Source organism: Pantherophis guttatus, chromosome 2 (genome assembly GCF_059756535.1).
Source record: "Pantherophis guttatus breed Tessera chromosome 2, ASM5975653v1, whole genome shotgun sequence".
NCBI classification, from domain to species: Eukaryota; Metazoa; Chordata; class Lepidosauria; order Squamata; family Colubridae; genus Pantherophis; species Pantherophis guttatus.
Genome location: NC_142064.1, coordinates 265874962 through 265889722, shown reverse-complemented (window position 1 = coordinate 265889722; position 14761 = coordinate 265874962). Strand labels below are relative to the sequence as shown.

At 42.3% G+C, this 14761-nt stretch overlaps 1 protein-coding gene and 1 pseudogene across 2 annotated transcripts in view; both read right to left on the bottom strand.

The window, feature by feature from the left end:
* The window catches only part of LOC117659751 (uncharacterized), a 33457-nt pseudogene that overhangs the window by 3282 nt on the left and 15414 nt on the right, over positions 1-14761 (bottom strand). Inside the window, exon 2 of the transcript XR_015731772.1 lies at positions 11889-14527. The product of XR_015731772.1 is annotated as an uncharacterized LOC117659751 (transcript). The remainder of the gene's footprint in view (positions 1-11888; positions 14528-14761) is intronic.
* LOC117657360 (uncharacterized) lies at positions 6-3802 on the bottom strand. Its single transcript, XM_060685425.2, has 2 exons — positions 3703-3802; positions 6-360 (listed from the first exon to the last, which is right to left on the bottom strand). The coding sequence occupies exon 2, from the start codon at positions 321-323 to the stop codon at positions 6-8; it is 318 nt and encodes a 105-aa protein (XP_060541408.2). The 5' UTR covers positions 324-360; positions 3703-3802.

The following is a 14761-nucleotide window of genomic DNA, read 5'->3' as shown; positions in this document are numbered from 1 at the left end:
TCTTATCACACTGGAAATACGACTGAAACTTTTCCCTCACTAAGGACACACATATGGTTTCTCTCCTCTGTGTGAGTTCTCTGGTGTGTCACCCGGGTGGAATTATGACTGAAAAATTTCTCACACTCTCGACACTCATACGGTTTCTCTCCCGCGTGAATCGTCTGATGTGATATCAGTTTGGAATTACATCTGAAACTTTTCCCACACTCTGGACATTCATATGGTTTCTTCAGGGTATGAATCCTCTTGTGTGTCACCAGGTGGGAATTCCTACTGAAACATTTGCCACAGTCAGGACATGCAAAGGGTGTCCCTCCCATATGAGTCTTCTGGTGTATTACCAGGGTGGAGTTGTGACTGAAAAGATTTGAAAAAAGAAAAAAGTATACATTACAATAAGCAAACATGCCACAATAAAGAATAATCTCTTACATTAGTTATGATTTATTTGACACATTTGTGTCCAATTTCAAATATCCATTCAGCATCTGTGTCAGCCCAATCTTTAAGCATGGTGTCATATTTATTTATTTTATTTATTTTATTTTTTAAATTTATATGCCGTCCATCTCCGAAGACTCAGGGCGGCTCACAATACATTTAAAAAAAAAACCATTCTAAAAACATTTTAATTAACAAAATTAAAAAACAATTAAAAACTTTAAAATGCATTCACACCATTCATGGCCGGATCTCGCCAGATCGCAAAGCGAGATCAACCGCCCCAGGCCTGCCAGAAAAGCCAGGTCTTCACTGCTTTTTGGAAGGCCAATAGGGTGGGGATGGTCCGGACCTCAGGAGGTAACTGGTTCCAGAGAGCTGGGGTGGCCACAGAGAAGTCCCTCCCCCGCCAGCCAGATATGACAATGCCAATTTTCATACCATGCTTGTTGGTTTTACAGAAAGGGAATGCCATGAAAGTGAAGGTGGAAAGTCACAGAAAAATTCTGTGCCTTAAACAGACAGAATTTGGAGAAAAACTGAAAATTGGAAAGGGAAGATGGTAATGGAATAACTAGACTGGGTGAACAGAATATACAGATAAACTCTGCAAAGGGCATTTTATTCCAACAACAGAAGCCACTTTGGAGCTCAACCAACCTGCCTCTTGTGCACACCAGTCTCTCTTCCTCAAAATGCTCTGCAGGCATTTTGGCCAAGACATCCCAGGCCTGTCACTTAACCTGAAATGTTCTTATCTTTCTAAATACAGTTCATTCAGAAAGTATTCAGACTCCCTTTACTTTTGTCAATTTTGTTGACAAAAGCTTGATTCTACAGCTGTTGAACTTCATTTTTCCCCGCCTTAATCTACAGGAAAAAAAGGAAAAAAACTGAAATATCACATTGGCATAAGTATTCAGACCCTTTGCAACAGCACTTGAAATTTAGCTCAGGTGCCTCCCATTTCCCTTGATTGTGCTGACATGTTTCTATACCTTGATTGGAGTCTACCTGTGGTAAATTAAACTGATTGGACATGATTTGGAAAGGCACACACTCTCCATAGAAGGCCTCTCAGCTGACAATGCATACTGTAGCAGAACAATAGCCATGAGGTCAAAGAAAGTGCCTGCAGAGTTCAGAGACAGGATTATTGTAAGGCACAGATCTGGGGAAGGCTACCATAAAATTTCTGCTGCACCAAAGGTTCCTAAGGGCACAGTGGCCTCCATAATTCTCAAATGGAGAAGAACATTTGGCACAACCAGGACTCTTCCAAGAGCTGGTCGTCCGGTCAAACTGAGCAATTGGGGTAGAAGGGCCTTAGTAAGAGAGGGGACCAAGAACTCGATGGTTACTCTGACTGAGCTTCAGATATCCTGTGTGGAGATGGGGCAGAGTTGAGTGGAGCAAAGCTGAATGGAGCAAAGTACAGGGATATCCTCAATGAAAACCTGTTCCACAGCGCTCAGGACCTCACACTGAGCCGAAGGTTCACTTCTCAACATGACAAGGGACACAGCCAAGACAACATAGGAGTGGCTTAGGGACAACTCTGAATGTCCTAGAGGGGCCCTTGCCACAGTTCTGACTTGAACCCTATTTAATATTTTTAGGCACCTAAAAATGGCTTTCCATCAATGGTTGCCATCCAACCTGACTGAGCTTGAGAGGACTTGCAAGGAAGAATGGCAGAAAAACCCCAATCCATGTGTGCATTATTGCCTCATACCCAAAAAGATTTGAGGCTGTAATCGCTGCCAAAGGTGTTTCAACAAAGTACTGAGCGAAGGATCTGAATACTTATGTCAATATGATATTTCAGGTTGTTTTGTTTTAATAGATTTACAGGCATTTCTAAAATTCTGTTTTCACTTTGTCATTATTGAGGCAGATGAGAAAAAATGAATTTCAACAAGTGTAAAATAACAAAGTTGACAGAAGTGAAAGGGGTCTGAATGCTGTCTGAATGCACTGAATGTGGGTTCCTATTGACACAGAAATAAACTCCTAAGAACTTATTCATGTGAACAATTATGTGTATTTCAGTCTGCAAAAGGACTCAGGAGGGAATTCGCTCAAATGTTTTAATCTGTTTTTTAAAAGGTGGGGACATTGAGAGATGAAATGGTGAAAAAATCCCTTTTGCCCATGAAACTCCTCGCTTGCCAGGAAAACGACATCAATAAAACCACAAGGTTTTATATTTCATATATATATATATATATATATACACATACATACATACATACATACATACATATATACATACATACATACATACATACATATATATACATACATACATACATACATATACATACATACATACATACATACATATATATATATATATAAATTTTCTTACTTCTTCGTAAGGTTTATGTGTGTTTTTCTTCTAGCCATATATATATGGCTAGAATATATATTATATTGTCCTAAAAATGCGAGTTCCAGGTATAGTTATAGAAGAGGCGATAGACATCACGATCTCTGGAACGTTTAAAAGTTTTAAAAGTTTACAAAAAAAAATTTTTTTTTTATTTTAAAACTTGTACTAAGCTTTCGTCGGCCCCTACCGACTTCGTCAGAGTATAAAATCCCCATTGAGGAGCTGCTTGCTTTTATGTAATGCTGATCAATTTAGTCCTGGCACGCGTAACAGGCCCACACCCCTGCGTTCCCCCTGTAATTAACTTTCTTTCTGCCTTAGTCATGCTGACAGATGACGATGCACTTCCCCCTGCCTCCTTCCCCATTATGTGTTGCTTCTTTCTCTCCCTGGGTGGTAAGGCAGGGTTATCAGGCATTGCTTTGAAGGTATTTCTCCCGGCTCTCTCTCCCTCATTGTTATGCCTTTCCCGTTTAGGCATACACGTTGCCTCCTCTGAACCTATTTGTTTTGCCCATGATCTTGTGATGGGTCTGCGTTGTTCTTCCTTACCCTCCCCCCCCATCTTCCTCATTCTGCTGTTTCCCTAACCTACTCACTTGCTCTCTATCAGGGTTTATCACACCTTCATTGGGCCACTCTTATATATATATTATATATATATATAAAGATTTCTTAAAATCTCCCAGCAGAAAATCACAGGCAGCAGCTTTAAATCCTGCAGCAAAAGGATAATAAAAGAATTTGGGGGAGAGAAAGAATCTGCAGCAGGAGCAGCCCTCATGTTTCATTCCTGTCCCTTCGCTGCTTCCAGGCCCTGCAGGAACCCAAAAGGCTTCTCCTCCGACCTTCCCTCCACTCACCTCCCAGGAGCCGCTTCCGCCCTCCGAGCAGCACAAGAGGCTCCGCCGACGCCATTATCCTCCTCCGGTGGGTGACCCGGAAGAGGAACTTCCTCTCTCCTCCTCCTCCTCCCCTCTAGCAATCTAATACTCTATCGTTCCCATTCTTTCCAGCTCGGCCTCTCTCCCTCGGTGGTGATGTCAATACTAGCGATGCCGCTGCTTTTCTCTTATTCTCTGCTATCGAGGCGCGACTGTTGCTTCTTTCTGCAGCGCCATCTAGTGTCATAAGGTTGATAATCACCCTCGTCCTATCTCTACCGTGAAGCGTTTGCAAGAGTCAGCCATCAAGTCTTATTGGACTCCCACCGAGCACAGGAATAGCTTTCATCCATCACAATCTATGCTTTACCTTCTCTTTCAGGTCTCTCAAGAGGGCAGACTCATTTTCCCTCTTGCTCCAACTAAACCAAAGGAAAACGTCCAAGGAGGGGAAGGACTATAATATCCAACCTGAAAGTGCGCCTCCCTTGGGGGCTGGTGAAGATTGTTCCAGCCAATTTTACATCTCAGGGGGTGCAGAATAAGTCTTGGAAAGCTGCCTTGGCAAATGATTGAAGCTGTAACAGTGAAGCTGTTGAATGGAAGGCTCTTGAGTCAAGCCCTTCTGTCCTTTGGGGTCTGGTAGGGATGCCCTCATTGTCACTCCAACTCAGCCAGGAGATTCTTTTGCAGGAACTGAACCAAGGAAATCATCCGTGGAGAGAACACAATGTGCCATCAGGCAGAGACAAAGTGCACCTCCCTTGAGGATCCGTGAAGTCTATTCCGTCCAGCTCTTTCTCTTGGGGTGCAGGATAACTCTCCAAAACTATATTTGCAACTGAGGGAAGCTTGAAGAGTGATGCTTTCCCCTACTTAGCTTCACAAGATTAGGCAGGTGCTGCATCATAAAAGTTGATAAAGGTCTTGTTTGTAGGTGAACAATTGCCACGGGGTGGTTACATCTGGCTGGCGGGGTCACCCTGGGGTCACCCTGGAAACACAAAGGACTGGCCTGTGGTGACTTTGCCAGCAAAAACGGAGCTCGGGAGGGACACACAATTGAGGAGTGTTGTTGAGGTGGCCACACACACCCTGAGGTCAAACACAACCCCCGATTTGGCCCTCAATGAAATTGAGTTTGACATCCCTGCTTATAGGAAAAATAAGAGGGAAAAGTGGAATGGCTCATTTACAAAAAGATCCAAAAGGCCCATTAAAATAAGCCTTTTGCTTGTTTATTCACAAGAAAGGGACCCCTTCCCTTCCCAATCAGGTACTTTCCAGAAGGAATGGCATGATGAATTAAAACCTATGTGTACTTTTCAGCACTCATGAAAAGGGCTGCAGGAGGCTGTCCAGGCCCAAAATGGGGACTCCAGAGGGCTCCAGGAGGACATTCTTGACTCAGAAGGTTACAGAAGGGAGGAAAGGTTAAATATTTTACCTTTCAGGCTTGCAGGATTCTGCTACTATAGCCTATGTCAATAATTTATAGTTCTAGTTCTAGTTTCTTGATCTGGTCTCTCTCTCATAAGGTGATCAAGTAGATCAAGTAAGTATTAAAAAAAAACAAAATCAGAGAAATGTACACCTCTTTATTTTTATAAGTGTATAAAACAATGTGTGTGGAGCTGTGGTCTTGTGTCACGCCCACCATGGCCACACCTACCCCGCACCCAACATGCACCCTCTGAGGTCAAACACAACCCTGATGCGGCCCTCAATGAAATTGAATCTGACATCCCTGCTCTAGAAGTTGTGGGTGCTCCATCAGTGGACGTTTTTAAGAGGAGATTGGGCAGCCAATTGTCTGGAACGGTATAAGGCAGGAGTGTCCAACTCGATTTCATTGATGGCCGCACCAGGGTTGTGTTTGATCTCAGTGGGGGCGGAGTGGACGTGGTCAGGGTGGGCGTGGTGAGCACGATGTCACTTGTGTCAGGGGCGCCTGTGGTGGCCCAAGCGCTCTGCCAGAGAAAATGGGCTCCTGAGCTCTGTTTTCAGCTACGATGGCCTACAACCCTCTGTCAACAAAAATAGCACTAGGGAGGACCAGCGCGTGGCCCTCGCAGGCTCTGTTTTCGTTGGCAGAGGCACCGAGGGCCAGTCCTTTGCCTTTTTCGAGGGCAGCCCCGTGGGCCAGATCTAAGCACCCCGTGGGCCGAATCCAACCCCTTGGCCTTGAGTCTGACGCCCCTGCTTTAGAGGCATGTTTTCCATATAATGCTTAAACAATGGCAGAATGTGTGGACAAAAGTTATAAAATTCACATTAAAATGAGATGATAGTGAGATGATAGCAGTGTTCCAATATTTGAGGGGCTACCACAAAGAAAAAGGGGTTCAACCTATTTTCCAAAGCAGCAGAAGGCGAGACAAGAAACAATGGATGGGAACTAATTGAGGAGGACAGCAACCTAAAACTAAGGTAAAGTTTCCTGACAGTGAGAACAATCAATCAGTGGAATGGCTTCCCTTCAGGAGCTCAGGGTGCTTCATCAATGGAAGCTTTTAAGGAGAGATTGGACAGCCGGTTGTCTGACATGGTACAGGACAGCGGTTTGCAACCTTAAACAAAGAACCATTTGGATCCATTTCCCACAGAAAACACTGGGCGTTACAAAACCTGAGTGGGCATGACTAACTCAATATCGCTCCCACCCAGTAGACCCCCCCCAGCCACGCCTACCCAGGTTTTGTCTCTCCCAGTGTTTTCTGTGGGATATGGTTCTCTCTCTCTCTCACCTCCTCCCACCCTCCCTCCCATTTTTCTCTTTTTCTCCTCTTCCCCTCTTTCTTTCTTTCCTTTCCCCCTTCTCTCTCATTTATTTCCCCCTCATTCACACCCATCATTTTCTTATTTCTCTCTCCCTCTCTTCTCCTTTTTTCTCCTTTGTTTCTTTTTATTCTGGAGCCATTGGCTGCCAGCACACAGCCTACAGGAAAGGCTTTGTTTGCTATATTTTAATTTTTGTTTAATTTAGGTTTTTTTCCCTGACGAGGGTCTGTGCCCCCTTCTTCTTGGTTCCATCTGTGTCCAATAGCCTTCATTTTTGATGTTTTGTGAAGGGCTTTCAGGTTTGGCATCTCTCTGGTGTAGTTTCACATTCCGTTTGCAGGCTCTGTCTTTGATCCTGTTCATTCCAGATTGACAACTCTGGTTCCTGTCTCCCCGTCATCCCCCTCCCCTTCTTTGCCCATTCCCACGCCCATTCCTTACTTCCCTAATTGCTTCCCCCCCTCCTTGCATTTTATGGCAGGATGCCAGTGAAGCAGAGTATGCTGGAGATGGCAGGCCTGACACGAGTGTTTCAACTTGATTATTCCTCAAGAACCCCCAGGAATTTGCTACTGTTCTGCATTTTTCCCTGGTCAGCAACTCTTGATGGCTAAAAATTCTGCCCTTTGACAGAAACCAATAGGGGCACTAATGCATGTTTCTCAAGATGCTGGGTTATAATCCAGCCACTTGGACCATCTGGGTCTCCTGGAGATCTTCAGCATGAGTCCTTCTCTATCCCAGGCAGGAGCTGCTGCCCCAAAATTAGGTGCTCTCTCTTTTTGCAATCTATCAGACCAGTAAGGAAAAATTTCTGGCTCTTTGCACTTCTGCAAAATGACAAGATGCCCTGATCAAGCTTTTTCTAGAAATGCTTCCTTCTCCCCTATTGATGGCACAGAAGATGAGATTCAGTCACAGCTGCTTGTCCAGCCTAAAATTAGCTCAGAGGTGAGCCTGACAGTTGCTAAAGTCTATTTAACAAGTAAAACTCCAGACTTGGAAAATACTATCCGGCTTGTGGGGGGTGAGCAATTCATCCTAGTGACTAGTCTTTCCAAGGTATCCATGGAGAGATCATGGGTTGCCTGCAATTCCTTTGGGGCTCAGCACCTCCTTCCTGGGACCTTCTGATCAGCTGATCTGCAGGGAAGATCCAGCCCAGTTCAGCCTCACCAGCCTACCTGCTCCAAGGGAAGAATGGGGTAAGGAAGGCAACAGGAGGACTGCACAAAACAGAGGGGCAAAGAATGGGGGCTGGAAAACCATGGAGGGAGGGATACCCAGGAGAAAAGCTCATTGATGAGGATGAGTATCAGGAAAGGAACTCTAGGGGAGAGAATTCCTCTCTTCAGGGTGGGACGGACTCTGTGGATGAGAATTGCAATCCTTTCTCCAATTTGGCTGCTTGCTTCCATGCCTGCTGGGGGTTGCTGTGGAGGGGGGAAGAGGGAGCCAAGGCGTGGAGAGAAAGTGCCCTCCCTGTCAAGTACCAGGGAAATCAGAAGATCCAGGCTGTTCAAATGGGTATAAAGATTTATTGCAAGATTAAAATCTCTGCAATAATCTGAAGAACGATCAAAGCAATTTGGAAGTATGACACTTCCAATTGATGTTGGGGCGATATCAGACACAGGGAATGGATCTCCACGTTCCCTGTTCTGAATTCTCCCTGTTTGTGGCCTCCAAGAGGAGCCAAAGCCAGTGAAGCAAAGAGGGGCGCCCTGTGTGGTTGCGGAATTGCAGCTCTCCTGTCTGACCGGGGATTCTTTTTCCCTCTCAGCCATAGTAAGAAGAGACAGCCTAAAGATGGCTGCCAGAAAGCTGGGACAACCGAGGAACAACTAAGACTGGTGCTGGAGCGAAGTAGGTGAACAGTGATTGAAACTGAGGGAGACAATTCCTTTTTGCCTTAAACTTAACCCCAAGGAACAATTTAAAACTGTTTGCTCAGAACTAGTTGTTAAAGCGGCGTTTACGCATTCTGAGAAAATACCAGAACGGAAGGGGAAGACGCAAGAGACAGAAATAATAAATTTTGAAATAAACAGAAAATTGGACTCTTAAACTGGGAAGACGTGGTACTGGGAAGGCATTTTAAAATGCTGGAATCATTTACTTACAAAATGTATTCTGCTTTTATAATTGATTTACAACTAAAATGATGATTGACTAGAGGCAATACTGAAATTTAAGTTGAGAGCGCCACCTGCTGACGAAAGGAAAATTTACAAGTCTGTGAATACTTACATGAGCCTGGATAGCTCAGCAGACTAATGCATTGTAATTAACTCCAGCTGTCTGCAATTAATGTAAGTTCAAATCTCACCAGGCTCAAGGTTGACTCAGCCTTCCATCCTTTCTAAGGTAACTAAATTGAGGACCCAGTATGTGGGGGCAATAAGCTGATTTTGTATAAAATATACAAAAGTATGAAGGCTATTGCTTAACGCATTGGAAGCCTCCCTGAGTCTACGGAGAAGGGCAGCATATAAATCAAACTAGAAAAAAAATTACAATGTTGCATGGAAAACCGAACCCGATGATTCAAAAATTGTGTTAGAACACTCAAGAAAATAAAATAACGACAAGAAAATAATGAAGAAGCAAGAAATAGAAATTGAAAATAAAGAGGAAGACAAAGACAACGAGATTGACTACAAAAAATTAAATGATCATGTGGGTAGTAAAAATAAAAAGGAGAAAGTTAAAGATTACATTGGGATTAACAATGGAAAAAACAGAAAGGGTGGAAAGTCGAAGAGAGAAGAAAGGGTGGAACAGAAAGAATATAAATAATTTAAAAGATTACAATGGGATTAACAGTGGGAAAACAAGAAAGAGGGAAAAGGGATGGAAAACTATGGGAAATACAGGGCAAAATAGAATTGTCCAGGATTTTAAAATACAAAATGATTACATTGGGACTAACAGTGCAGAAAGAAGAAAAAGGGAAAAGAGATGGAAAATAATGGGAAATATAGGGCAAAACAGGAGAGTTCAGGATTTTAAAGAAAAGAAAGAGGAAGAAAAAAAGAAAAAAAGAAAAAAGAGAGAAAGAAATGAAGAGATATATATTGTATACACTTAAAATTGAAATATGAATTGAAGTAAGATTTGTTAGAAAAAGATGAGATTGTGATATTAAGTAATATAAAATAATGGAAAATTATATGGGTATATTAATGAACTGAAATAAGTTTTATAATATGAATAAATTTAAATAAATGAGATTTTAAATTGCACTGTTGGAACTAACAGCTGGAATATTTTTAAACTTAAGGAAAACTAACAACTGGAATATCTTTAACTGCATATTTGGAATCTAATTAAAAAAGAAAAAAGTTAGTTCAAAGGATGAACTAGCTAGGTTGTGGTGAAAGTGATATTAAGTAATATAAAATAATGGAAAATTATATGGATATATTAATGAACTGAAATAAGTTTTATAATATGAAGTTTAAATAAATGAGATTTTAAATTGCACTGTTGGAACTAACAGCTGGAATATTTTTAAACTTAAGGAAAACTAACAACTGGAATATCTTTAACTGCATATTTGGAATCTAATTAAAAAAGAAAATAGTTCAAAGTATGAACTAACTAGGTTGTGGTGAAAGTAGAAATGATTAAGATGTTGTTTGAAGAGGTACAAATATATATGTTTGACAAAGTAATTGAAACTTAGAGACAAGATTCAAAAAAAGCAATTTCATTTATTATTAAAGAGAAAGATGGTTATATAATTAACTGATTTTTATTAAGATGATGGATTGTATCATTTGATGTCCCGGTGCCTGGAAGCGGTGTCGCTCTGGATAGGGAGGAACAGGCTTCAGCTCAACCCCGCCAAGACGGAGTAGCTGTGGGTACCGTCATCTCGGTTCCAAGGGAATATTCCATCGTTGGCCATAGGGGGTGAGGTGTTGTCCCGTTGAAAGGGCGCGCAATTTAGGCATCCTCCTGGATTCACGGTTGACTCTGGAAGATCATGTTGCAACCATGACCAGGGGAGCATTTGCAGATTCGTCTGTTGCACCAATTGCGCCACCTGGAGCGAGATAACCTCCGCAGTCACTCATGCGCTCGTTACCTCCCGGATTGACTATTGCAATGCTCTCTACATGGGGCTGCCAGTGAAGACCACTCAGAGGCTTCAGCTGGTGCAGAATGCGGCCGCGCGGGTAGTGATGGGAGTGTCCCAACACTCTCATGTTACACCCCTCCTGCGCGACCTGCATTGGCTACCGGTTGCCCTCCGGGTGAGATTCAAGGTGCTGGTTATTACCTATAAAGCCCTTCATGGCCTAGGCCCAGGGTACCTGACAAACCATCTGCAACCAATGACAGCTCCCCATCAACCGGTGCGTTCCCACAGGGAGGGCCTCCTTGGGGTGCCATCGGCCAGGCAGTCTCGGTTGGCGACTCCTAGGGAACGGGCTTTCTACCTTATGGAATCAACTCCCCCTGGGGCTACGGATGACCCCTGACCTTCACTCTTTCCGCTGTGACCTCAAAACATGGTTATTTCGCCAGGCCTGAATTGGACTGAAGGGGTTTTAAGGGGAGTTTTAATGGTTTTTAACATTTTAATATTGAATTTTATGTGTTTTATTGCTGTGAGCTGCGCTGAGTCCGTTTTGGAGAGAGGGCGGCATACAAGTTTAATTAATAAATAATAATAAATAAATAAATTTGGAATAAGATATAAAGAAATGTATAAAACAATTTGGTTTATTATTTTTATAAGAAATGTATGATTGTAATACTTCATAATTAATTGACTTTTATTAAGATGCTGGATTCTATTATATTGAAATAATTGATAATTGAAATAGTGATTATATCAAGGGAATATAAGGAAATATTAGGAATTACATTATGTGGTGAGATTTGAAATTGAAGGGGATTAAAATAGAGATGAACGGAAAAATTGAATTTGGTTAGGATTAGTGATTAGGATGAACGGTAATATTGGTCTAAAAAAAAGAGTTAGAATAAATACTAAGGCAAAAAAGGAATATATAAATTGTGTGGAAATGACTAAAAATTGTTTAAATTTGTGAAACGGCCAACACTCAGAAAAAATACATTGTACTGAGATAAAAATCCAAGAGAGGAATATAGGAGGCAACCAAAAAAAAAAAAAAAAGCATAGCAATTAAAGTACTGAAGTGGGCAAGAGACGATGGATAGATGATTTTTCTTTTTTGTTGTTGTTCTGATTTGCTTTTCTTTTTCTCTCCCTTTTCTGTTGTTTTTTTAGGTAGGTGAAATGACTAGAAGCTAGGTAGGACAGAAAGAAAATGTCTTTTAATATAGGGTGTCCTGATTAAAACTTAGAATAAGAGATAGAAATAAGAGAAAGGGGAAACAGTGTATACATTTTATATCATAAAATAAAAGCAATAAGAGAAAACATGGAATAACTGAACAATGACTGACTGCAACTTAATATGTGTATTATTATTAGAAATATAAAAGTTGGTTGAACTTGGAAAAAAGCAATTTGGAATTAGATATGAGTCAAAAAATTCAAGGTGGGCTGGATTTAAATCTCTTGTGGGCACGAAGGGACACATTACGGATGGCATGTTTGATCCCTGCTGTCACCATGAATTCCAGGCAAATGAAAATGACGGCTGCTTCCATAACACAATCATACAGCCCAGGGATGCATGTCCTGCCCTCTTTTCCCAAAATGAGGTTCAGTGATCTTCACCGCTTAATTCACACATTCAATGATCAGCTTTATCAGGGAAAGAAGGGGGTGGGCGTATTAAGCAAAGCAGTCTCATTTAATGGTGATTGCAACATAAAACTCTAATTGTGATTGCAACATAAAACCGTAATAAATAGGCCCAATTACCCTTATATCTCGAGGACTACTTGCATATAGTTGGGAAATTCTGGCATTCAAAATCTGAAGGACACCAAGGTAGAAGATGGAAACTCCAATCATGGGAATTCAATAATCAATATAAAAAAATACCACCCAAAAGCCTTCTTGAAGAATTCCACACCTCTGCAAAAGGGAATATCATGAAAGTTCTGCTGATCACCAGAAAAGGTAATTAGCCTATATCAAGGCTGTGAGTCCTTTAGTGTCTCATCAGGTTAGAATTATGACTGAAACTTTTCTCGACATTCATACAATTTGTCCCGGAAATGAGTCCTCCGGTGTTTCATTAGGCTGGAATTCTGACTGTAATTTTTCCCACACTCAGGACATTCATACGGTTTTTCTCCTGTGTGAGTCCTCTGATGTCTTATCACACTGGAAATATGACTGAAACTTTTCCCACACTCTGGACACACATACGGTCTCTCTCCTGTGTGAGTCCTTTGGTGTGTCACCAGGTTGGAATTCTTACTGAAACATTTCCCACATTCTGGACATTCATACGGTTTCTCTCCTGTGTGAGTTCTCTGGTGTGTCACCAGGTTGGTATTCTTACTGAAACATTTCCCACATTCTGGACATTCATACAGTTTCTCTCCTGTGTGAGTCCTCTGGTGTTGCACAAGGCTGGAATTATGACAGAAACTTTTCCCACATTCTGGACATTCATACGGTTTCTCTCCTGTGTGAGTTCTCTGGTGTGTCACCAGGTTGGTATTCTTACTGAAACTTTTCCCACATTCTGGACATTCATACAGTTTCTCTCCTGTGTGAGTTCTCTGGTGTGTCACCAGGTTGGAAGTGTTACTGAAACTTTTCCCACATTCTGGACATTCATACAGTTTCTCTCCTGTGTGAGTCCTCTGATGTTGCACAAGGCTGGAAGTGTGCCTGAAACTTTTCCCACAATCTGGACACTCATACGGTTTCTCTCCTGTGTGAGTCCTCTGGTGTGTCACCAGGTTGGAAGTGTTACTGAAACATTTCCCACATTCAGAACATTCATACGGTTTCTCTCCTGTGTGAGTCCTCTGATGTTTCACAAGGCTGGAGGTGAGCCTGAAACTTTTCCCACAATCTGGACACTGATACGGTTTCTCTCCTGTGTGAGTCCTCTGGTGTGCCACCAGGTTGGAATTCTTACTGAAACATTTCCCGCATTCTGGACATTCATACAGTTTCTGTCCTGTGTGAGTCCTCTGGTGTTTCACAAGTTTGGAATTCTGACTGAAACATTTCCCGCATTCTGCACACTCATACAGTTTGTCCTCTGTGTGAGTCCTCTGGTGTGTCACCAGGTTGGAAGTGTTACTGAAACTTTTCCCACAATCTGGACACTCATATGGTTTCTCTCCTGTATGAGTCCTCTGGTGTGTCACCAAGTTGGAAATGTTACTGGAACATTTCCCACATTCTGAACATTCATACGGTTTCTCTCCTGTGTGAGTCCTCTGGTGTTGCACAAGGCTGGAGGTGTGCCTGAATCTTTTCCCACAATCTGGACACTGATACGGTTTCTCTCCTGTGTGAGTCCTCTGGTGTGTCACCAGGTTGGAAGTGTTACTGAAACATTTCCCACATTCTGAACATTCATACGGTTTCTCTCCTGTGTGAGTCCTCTGGTGTTTCATAAGGTTGGAAGTCTGACTGAAACTTTTCCCACATTCTGGACATTCATACAGTTTCTCTCCTGTGTGAGTCCTCTGGTGTGTCACCAGGTTGGAAGTCTGACTGAAACATTTCCCACATTCTGAACATTCATATGGTTTCTCTCCTGTGTGAGTCCTCTGGTGTTTCACAAGGCTGGAATTATGACTGAAACTTTTCCCACATTCTGGACATTCATACAGTTTCTCTCCTGTGTGAGTCCTCTGGTGTTGCACAAGGTTGGAAGGGTGACTGAAACTTTTCCCACAATCTGGATACTGATACGGTTTCTCTCCTGTATGAGTCCTCTGGTGTATCACGAGGGTGGAATTCTGGCTGAAAGTTTTCCCACATTCTGGACATTCATACGGTTTCTCTCCTGTGTGAGTCCTCTGGTGTTTCACTAGGCTGGAATTATGACTGAAACTTTTCTTACACTCTCGACATTCATACAATTTGTCCTGGAAATGAATCCTCTGGTGTGTCATTAGGCCGCAATTCTGACTGAAACTTTGCCACAATCTGGACGCTCATACGGTTTGTCCTCTGTGTGAGTCCTCTGGTGTGTCATCAGGTCGGAATTAATACGGAAATATTTCCCCCATTCTGAGCAATCATACGGTTTTTCTCATGTGTGAATCCTCTGGTGTCTTATCACACTGGAAATACGACTGAAACTTTTCCCACACTAAGGACACACATATGGTT